The sequence below is a fragment of the Sturnira hondurensis genome, unplaced genomic scaffold (genome assembly GCF_014824575.4).
Source record: "Sturnira hondurensis isolate 20B ecotype Veracruz unplaced genomic scaffold, ASM1482457v3 Scaffold0017082, whole genome shotgun sequence".
Taxonomy (NCBI): Eukaryota; Metazoa; Chordata; class Mammalia; order Chiroptera; family Phyllostomidae; genus Sturnira; species Sturnira hondurensis.
The window spans coordinates 1,567,820-1,577,273 of record NW_028089713.1 but is presented as its reverse complement, the minus strand read 5'-3'; the positions used below and the strand labels follow the sequence as shown (position 1 = coordinate 1,577,273).

General features: G+C 44.0%; 1 protein-coding gene across 1 annotated transcript in view; it reads right to left on the bottom strand.

Moving 5' to 3' along the window:
* Positions 1-458: 458 nt before the first annotated feature.
* Positions 459-9,454, bottom strand: part of LEMD1 (LEM domain containing 1) — a 29,563-nt gene continuing 20,567 nt past the window's right edge. Inside the window, exons 4-5 of the mRNA XM_037067143.1 lie at positions 2,040-2,116; positions 459-940 (exon numbers count right to left, since the gene is read on the bottom strand). Coding sequence (XP_036923038.1) covers positions 742-940; positions 2,040-2,116 — 276 coding nt within the window. The 3' untranslated portion in view covers positions 459-741. The remainder of the gene's footprint in view (positions 941-2,039; positions 2,117-9,454) is intronic.

Sequence of the window (9,454 nt, the reverse complement as noted above, 5' to 3'; positions counted from 1 at the left end):
AAGTGCAACATCGCTTAAGCACACAATGAGCTTCTCCTGGCCCTCTGCCAGTGCGGTGTGGGCTGTGTTGACTCTGTCCGCGTCATTTCTTCAACTCTTCATCAGCCTAAGAGTTCTATTCTGTCTCTATTTTCAAAACTAAAAACTGAAGCTCAGAAAAGACGACTAACTCCTCCAAGGTCACGGAGCCAACCTACAGAGGAGCCAGGCGCCTGCGTAGCTCTGGTTCCAGCGGCCGTGGGGACTCCCTCAACAGGACCCGACTTTGGCAGACCTTGGTAGTTTCAATGGTGAAAATGCTATCATTTTCTAAATTGTTTCTGGATGATTTTGGATCTTTTCTGTTGTTGCCAAATCAGACATACTTATTTTGTTGTTGTTAATTACACGATGCGGCCTTTCGCATAGATGACTATACAATTTGAAGATTGAATAACATGTGATTGGTGCCTTGTTACCAACATTAAAAAGAAGAAAGCTGGCACAGTTTCCTTTTTCGGAGCGCGCTCCCATGTAGAAGCGCCTTTAGTGGTCGGCATGCCTCACGGAATTCCCTGTAACCCAGCTCTTCGACACGCGCCTGGCTCTCCCCGTGGTCCCTTCCACCTGGCTGAGCCTGGGTCCGAAACGCCAGAGCCGCGGAGGCACCGGACAATGCTTGGCTGCGGGGCTGGCCCTCCCCTCCAGCGCAGTCCCGTTCTTCTCCAGGCAGGAGCAATCATTGCTCTGCTCCTGAAGCGCTTAACCCAAGAGTGGCTTCTTTTCCACAGTTATGTAGACAAATACCACAATGACGAAGATGACGAACGCGGCGAGCCTCACGCCCACCGGAAACATCTCTAGGTCCCTGCCCCCAACGCTCCAGTTTATTGCGCGGCAGTCTTTCTCTTCAGGGTCACTCCGTCCTCTGGGTCTGGTGTCTGGAGCTCCGGAGGCCCACCTGTGAAAACATGAGTGCGTGGGGCTGAGCACCCCCTGAAAGTGTGTGGCCTCTGGGCTCAAGGGAGCAGCCCTCCCAGGGCTCTATCATGGGAAACCCACGCTAATTTTGACAGTGATGTTGACAGGGTATCTCGAGGACGTGAAGTCACCAACAGTCCCACCAACATTTCTATCTCACCATCGCCAACATGTGTAGTGTTTTTCAGTGGTGGCCCAGGGCCTGACTCAGGGACTGTGGACCCCCAGTGTCTCCCGGGCTCTGTGAGAGCCCAGTGGGGGCAGCAGCACACAGGCCCTGTCCCTCCTTCCTTCACAGGTCTGAGCACAGACCTTCAGGGTGAATAGGGGAGGTGCTTTCGAAACATGCTTATTTTGTATTTAAACAAGAAAGAGGATACTTTCTGAAATCTTTTAGAGAGAGTCTCATGTTTCCACTACTTGAATCCTGGAAATGGGCTGAAGTTTATTCAGAAGTTAGGAAACTTTCCAGAAAGCTTTATTTTCTGACTAACAAAATGGCCAGTCTTGAGCTTTCATTTCGATGACCTACACTTTTCCCCCCCTTCATTCCCCATTTTCCAAGACACAAAGAATAAATGTCTACGAATCAAGAAGCTTGGGTTCTGGTCTCAGTGCGTTGTGACCTTTGGATTCCCCTCGACCTCTCTGGCATCTAAACCTAAGTGGTCAACTAGAGATTTTGGTAAGGCCCCTTTACTTTTAAAGGTAGATATTGCCCTGACTGGTGTGGCTCAGTGGGGTGGGCATCCGCCTGCAAACCAAGGGGTCCCTGGTGTGATTCCGGGTCGGGCACATGCCTGGGTTGTGGGCAGCATCCCCAGTTGAGGCCGCGGGGGAGGCAACCGATATATGTTTCTCTCCTCCTCTCTCCCTCTCTTTTCTTCCCTCTAAAAAATAAATAAATAAAGACATCGATTTTTTAAAAAAATTAAAATGAAATAAAATTAGATTTTATGAGTATTCTTTTTCAACAGACTGTTTTTTAGACTCAAACCTTTCACAAAAATCTGAAGAACAATTCTTTCAGAAGTTACGTAAGTCCGTCAGGTCTCCTCAGATGCTAAGGAAAGTATTACCTGATTTTCTCAGAACACTCATGACCCAGACAGCAGGTATCTTGGGCTTTCGGTTTAGTGGTGGAAGCCTTGGGTCTCTAATGAACAGAAACAAAATGTCAGGAAGAATTTATTTACCAAGAAAACAGTACTTATCAAATTATCAAAAAGAGGCCTCACAGTACAGTATCTAATGTCTTGTACAAAGGACCTTATTTTTTGTTCTAGAGAAAAATTGTTTACTCTGGGGACTAGGAAAGTTTTTGGTACCTCAAATGGTTTAGTGCTTGGAACTTCAAGTTTGCCTTTAGTCAATATTAGCAAAAACCTCCCATTCTCCCATTTCCATAGAGTAACATTTTACTTCAGTGACTCACATGTGAACAATACACACACCAGTGACCGAGGCCACGTGACAGAAGCAGCATTTTGTTCTTAAATATCATCTTTCTATTTTGCTCTCTTATTTGTACTTTTATTACTTGGAGCTTTTCTCGTGAGCATGCATCATTTTTATATAAAGACTAAAGTTATTTTAAAAACCAAGTTGGCTATGAACAAGGACTAGAAAATAATTTAGAAAAATGAAAATGTTCTGTACAAGGAACAGAAGCAGGACACTCATCTTTTCTTTTTCCAAAAGTTTATCTGTTGGTTTTTCTCCAATAAAGTAAAAATGGGTAGCTCCCTTTGCCTTGTTTCCTCTCTATGAAATAAAGTCATAAAGATTAAGTGGCTTAATCTATGCAAAATTACTAAAACACTTAATGATATATAATAAGCACTTAGTAATAATGATTGTGATAATAATAATTACTATTAATTTCATGTTGCCATTTGTCCTCACTTGTCTGATTTTTCTTGATTGTTTATTCATACTTTTTTTTTAAAGATTTTATTTATTTATTTATCTTTAGAGGGGAAGGAGAAAGGGAGAGAAACATCAATGTATGGTTGCCTTTGGTGCGTCCCCTGCTGGGAGTTGGCCTGCAGGGAACCGGCCTGCAACCCAGGCATATACCCTGACTGGGAATTGAACCACGATCCTCTGGTTCGCAGGCCCTCACTCAATCCACTGAGCTACACCAGCCAGGGCTTTGTCTATTCATACTTAATATTTAGGCCTTAACATCCTCAAGTGTCTGCAATGTCCAGGAATGTGAAGATGTGGTGTAGGATGGTGCTGCTAACCACCATTTACTGAGTGCCTGGCTCACTGACCCACTCACTCACCAAGGCCTCCTAGAGCACCCTGGCCTCATCTGGTAGGCACCGTCACCACTCCAGTTTGGATATGCTGAATCTGGGGGCACAGAAAGCTTAAGTGGCCAGTCGGAGGTCCCATAGCGTTGTCACTGGAGCTCTGTCCTGGGACCACTATGCTAGACTCCTCCCCACTCTTCAGTTTCTAAGTATCACTTCCCTCCTGCAAGAAGTCTTCTGTATTCCTCTTATCCCCTCAGATCAGTTGTCTGGTCTGTAAGTCTTCAGCTTTAATAAAAACGTTCTTTACTTTTTTCTCCTTAATCAGGCCACAGCATCAACCACGCAGGGTTGGTAAGTTGGTACCTATACCCCTCCCCAGAGACCCAGAGCCCCTGAGCATGAGAGGATCCTTATAACACCGACCATCTGCCAGAGGCCTCACAATACGGGAGGCCACCGACCAGGGAATCCGAAACTGGGGACTTCTGCAAGATGGGACTGACTGGCACCAGGACAGACCAGAACCAGGGGGACAGTCAGAAGGAGACCTTCTGACAGTAATGCTGAGATAGATAAGATTAGAGTGTGTGGAGGGTGGGGTGGGGACATCTGGACATTCGTGTGAGTCACAGAGTTACCGGGAGAAAGGATAGCCTTGGCCTCGGCCTGTGTGTAGTCAGTATACGCCAACAGAGCACAGAACCCTGGTGAGTCTGGCGCATCACCCCCAGGGTGTGCTGTGTCGCCAGGTCCGACGGTCTCAGCCTAAGGTGGGTGGGGGGACCTGGCCCGCTGTACCATCGTTTACTGCTGGTCATCCCTTCCCAATAAATCCACCAAACAATGGAGCAGCTGTGGCCCCCACCCCTTCCCCTCTACTCCCTGCTCCACCTTCTTAAAGATGTTCTCAGCAAAGGTTTAGTGATACCCAAGCATGGCCTCTGTAGATGGTGCAAAGCCGTGCAAAACCCACAATGAAGCAAAGGCTCTTGAGGAAGAGGGACTTTAAAAGCTCTCGCTGTAGCATAGACGGTGGGGAGAAAATAGACAGGGGGAAGGCAAGAGTAGTGAGGGAAATACAGAAGCTAAAGAACTTATGACACATGGACATGAAATAAAGGCAGGGGAATGTGGGTGGAAGGGGGTGTGCAGGGTGGAGGGGAATGAAGTGGGGGAAATGGGACAACTGTAACAGCATAATCAATAAAATATATTATTAAAAAAACTCTCACCAAGGTGCCACAGGGGTAGTGGTGGTCTGCTCACCAAGAGACACGTCAGACTATTTCCAAAGGTGCTGGAAAAATTTTTATAGGCACATTTTTTCTTTTCTTTTTTTTTAACTACAAAAAATTTCAAACACATACAAAAGTAGACAATGGTGTAATGAACCTCCACATACCCATTGCATGCAAATTCTTTTTAATTCTCTTAAAACTAAAGTAGATATGTTCACCTTGGATGGTGTGGCTCAGTAGACTGAGCACTGGCCTGCAAACCAAAAGGTCACAGGTTCGATTCCCAGTCAGGGCACCTGGCTGAGCTGCAGCCCAGGTTACCCAGTTGGGGGAGCTTGAGAGGCAACCACACACTGATGTTTCTCTCCCTCTCTTTCTCCCTCCCTTTCCCTCTCTCTAAAAAATAAATAAAATCTTAAAATAGATATGTTAAATAAAGCATTTGGGGTAGAAGCCTATTGCAAAATCAAATAACAGGATTTCACAGCTCGCAGACAATCCAATACGCCCTCCTCTCCTTTCTCTTGCCATAAGGAGGTTAGATTTTTCATTATCTTTTCTTTTATAATTTACCTCCTTTACTATCACTTAGATGCAGAGTTCTACAATATGTAAAAGAGGAGCAATTTAATTGTCAAAAAAGAGTAATTCTGGCCTATCAGCTTGACTCTGCAGCCATCAATAAATATAATAATTATAAAGACTCTATGACAAGGAAAGGGATACTGGTGAGGGATAAACGCAGTGGGGTGTAGAACCGTGTGCACACATAGGCAGCAGTCTGAATACACACAGTCTATGTGCACAAACAAAAACTGGAGGGGAGTAAAATAAAACCAGCTCTTGTGTCAGGTGGCATATTTGGAGCTGATTTATTTCTCATTTTTAGAGCATTCCTTTAATGCTATGATAATATTGTTTTCACTATAAACCCCACTTGGGATGGAATGTAAGAACATTAGTGTTCGGTAAAGCCGTGACTTCACGATGGTAGGCGGGGCCAAGGGGAGGTGCAATAGTATCTTTCCTCCTTTCTCCCTGCGCCCAGAGCTAGACTCTGCAAAGATGGCTGTTGGGGCAAAGCGTTCACAGCCCAGAGTGGGTAATGTATGGACTTCCTTTGCTTCTCTATCCCCCTCGCTGCATTCAAGTCAGAAAAGCACACCCATCCACACATTACTGATTAGAGCTGCAGGTAAAGATGTAATAATCCCAAGATATGCCCATATAGTAAACCATGGGGCTCGTTACAGTACTAGCTCACATGTATATGGGTTTCCTGTGTATTAGGAACGGTTTTAAGCCTTTTACATGAATAAAGCCATTTAAGCCTCAATACCAACCTGTAAGGAGCTTTTATTACACCCATTTTATAGAGAAAACTGAGACACGGAGAGTTTAAGTAGTTTGCCCATGGTCACACAGGTTTTAAGTTGGTAGAGCCAGGAGTCAACCAGGGCAGTGAAGCTTCAGAGCCTCTGCTCATAATCACCACGCTGCACCGCCGAATGATGGCGCTGCTTCACGAGAAAGGAACTAGCAGTACCACCTTGTGAGTGTCTGTTACCTTAGGCATTCAACATGCCCCGATCCATTTGGTATTTGTGACAACTCTAGGAGCTGACCATTATGGTCACCATTTTACAGATGAGGAAACAGAGGCTCACAGAGCTAAAGTATTTGCTCCAGATAACACAATCAGTAAAAGGCATAGCTATAACTTTTTAAGTTGATTTTAGAGAGACAGATGAAAGGAGAGCGAGATAGACAAAAAGTATGTCAATCTGTTAACTCACTTATTTATGTACTCACTGGCTGACTCTTCATGTGCTCTGACCAGGGATCAAACCTGCAACCTTGGTGCATCAAGATGATGCTCTAACCAACTAGCCACCTGGCAGGGCAAGGCATAACTATAATTTAAGCTAAGATGTCCTGGCTCCAATGCCTGTGCTTTTGTGTTTTGTAATATAGAAATATTACTGGGAGAACTCCTCACTGAAAATATGTCAATTATTTCTAAAAGTGTTTTTATTAATAAATCATTAAATCATGTTACAAATGTGTAACACTTATAGCCATCAAGTCTCTTCTTTAATATTTCAGATGAATTGGTTTTTTAAGATTTTTCTAGCCCTGGCTGGTGTGGCTCAATGGACTGAGTGCTGGCTTGCAAATCAAAGGGTTGCCAGTTCAATTTCCAGTTATGATGCATGCCTGGGTTGCAGGCCAGGTCCCTGGTGGGGGATGTGTGAGAAGCAACCACACATTGATGTTTCTCTCCCTCTCTTTCTCCACCCTTCCTCTCTGTCTAAAAATAAATAAAGTTTTTTTTAAAGAAGGTTTTTCCAAGTAGACTATTTTGTGTTAATTCTTACTGCCTGCCTAGGTATACATCCACCATGCTGAATCTGAGAGTGGGTGGTGCAGAACACAGTATCATGCTCTTATAGTTGACTATAAGACATTGGACTAATATTCAGAGCCAGAAAGAATGATAATAATTTTGCATTCTCATTAAGTCTTCACTCATAAAAATGTATTTGGTTTTTGAAAAATGATCTACTTTGACTAAAATAATTATTTGTCCATAAAGAAAACAAATTTGTTTGCATTTCAACAAGATGTGTATTTTACAATGGAGACCCAAACCTAGCCTGAAATGTCATAGACTGGCACCTACACATACGACAGGCAATCAAAGAAGGGGTGCTGGGTGCTCAGGTCCCCACCCCTCCCTCCTCTTCTTTTTTCAAAAATATATTTTACCAATTATACCATTAGTTGTTCTATTCCCTGCCCTTCATTCCCCTCCACCCTGCACACCCCCTCCCCCACCATTCTCCCCCCTTTAGTTTATGACCACGTGTCTCAAGTTCATTAGATTCTATGTTTCCCATACTATTCTTGCCCTCCCCCCTATTTTCTACCTACCATCTATGCTACTTATTTTTTGTACCTTCTCCCCCCTTCTCCTCCTCCCACTCCCCTGTTGCTAACCCTCCATGTGTTCTTCATTTCTATGGTTCTGCTCCTGATCTAGCTGTCTTCTTGGTTTGCTTTTGTTTTAGGTGTGGTTGTTAATAACTGTGAGTTTGCTGTCCTTTCACTGTTAATATATTTTATCTTCTTGTTCTTAGCNCCAACTTCTTTGGGACTCTCTGAGCTTCCTGGATTTCCTGGAAGTCTATTTCCTTTGCCAGACTGGGGAAGTTCTCCTTTATTATTTGTTCAAATAAGTTTTCCACTTGTGGCTGTTTCTTTCCCCCTTCTGGTACCCCTATAATCCGGATGTTGGAATGTTTAAAGATGTCCTGGAGGTTCCTAAGCCTCTCCTCATTTTTTGAATTCTTGTTACTTCACATTTTTCTGTTTGGTCATTTCTTCCTTCCTTCTGGTCCACTCCCTTGATTTTTGAGTCCCAGTTTCCTTTCCATCACTATTGGTTTCCTGTGCATTTCCCTTCATTTCAATTAGTTTAGCCTTTATTTGTTCCTCTAATTTGTGACTAAAATCAACCAGTTCTGTCAGCATCCTGATCACCAGTATTTTGAACTGTGCATCTGATAGGTTGGCTATTTCTTTTTCACTTAGAGTTATTGGCTCTGGGGCTTTGAGTTCTTCTTGAGCCAAAATTTGGACTATTTGTGCCTGTTACATATGGGGAGTGGAGCCCCAAGTGTTCACCAGGGCGGGGCGACCCAGTCACTGGGTTGTGACGCTGTATGACCCAGTGTCACTGGGTTGTGATGCTGGAGTCAAAGAGGAGCAATGGCAGTCTCCTCTGCTGCTTTCCGCCACTGGGGCCTGTGCTGTCTGTCTCACTGCTCACTCCTTTGCTGGTTTATCTGCGCGCGAATGTATGACCACGGTCAGCCTGCTGCCTTGCGCCCTCACTGGGTCTGCCCGATACTACCCCACACCTGTGATCTGTCCACGGCTGCCTGGGTGCCTGGTGTCAGGGGGTCTTTCCTGCCCAACCCTGCTCTGCTGCTGGCTCCACCCCTCTTACCGTCCCTGTTGAACGGTTCATTGTTGTCGGACTTCCTTATAATTCAATTTTCTGGTCTTTGGCGGCGTCTTTGTTTACTAAACCTTTGTTGTATTCAAACTTGGTTGTGGGAGAAGGCACAGTGTTTCCACCTACGCCTCCATCTTGGTGGAAGTCCTTCCTCTTCTTCTTCCAGGACTTCTAACTGTTGGAGTTCGGAGAGTCAGGGGCCCCAACACTCTGGGGGTGGGGTTGACATTCTCTCCTGACTGAAATGTGTTGTCTTTTTCGATCACTCTACTGCACTAATGCAATTTTAGTTTAAAAAAGGCCTATACAAGGGAGCAGACATTTTTACAAATGGCCTGACAAACTGGCAGTTATTACCTCCCTACAGGCAAAAGCAAACAAAAGTCCCTTTATCGACTACAACTGATTCAGTTAATAAAAGATCTTACAGGCCCTGGCTGGTGTAGCTCAGTGGATTGAGCGCGGGCCTGCGAACCACACAATCGCAGTTCAATTCCCACTCAGGGCACATGCTTGGGTTGCAGGCCAGTTCCCAGCAGAGGACTCACAAGAGGCAAACATACATTGATATTTCTCTCCTTCCCTTCCTCTCTAAAGATAAATAAATAAAATATTTAAAAAAACAATATTTAAAAAAAAGATCTTACAATAACTTCAGGAACATTGTGTTCTTTTCATCTAAATAATAATTTTGAATTAAAAGTCTTTTAAAATAATCTGCATAACATTAACAAAAAAAGAGTAAAAACTTTATGATCATCTTCATTCCTGCTTAAAAAAATTTAGCAAACCAAATAAGATGCAAACTTCCTCCACTTGATAGCAGGTGTCATCCAACACCTGCACCAAATACATTCAAAGGTAAAATGTTCAAAGCATTTTCTTTAAAATCAGAACCAAGGAAAATATTCCTACTATAATCACTCTCTTAATACTGTAATAAAAAGGTGTTATCCAGCATAGCTAAACAA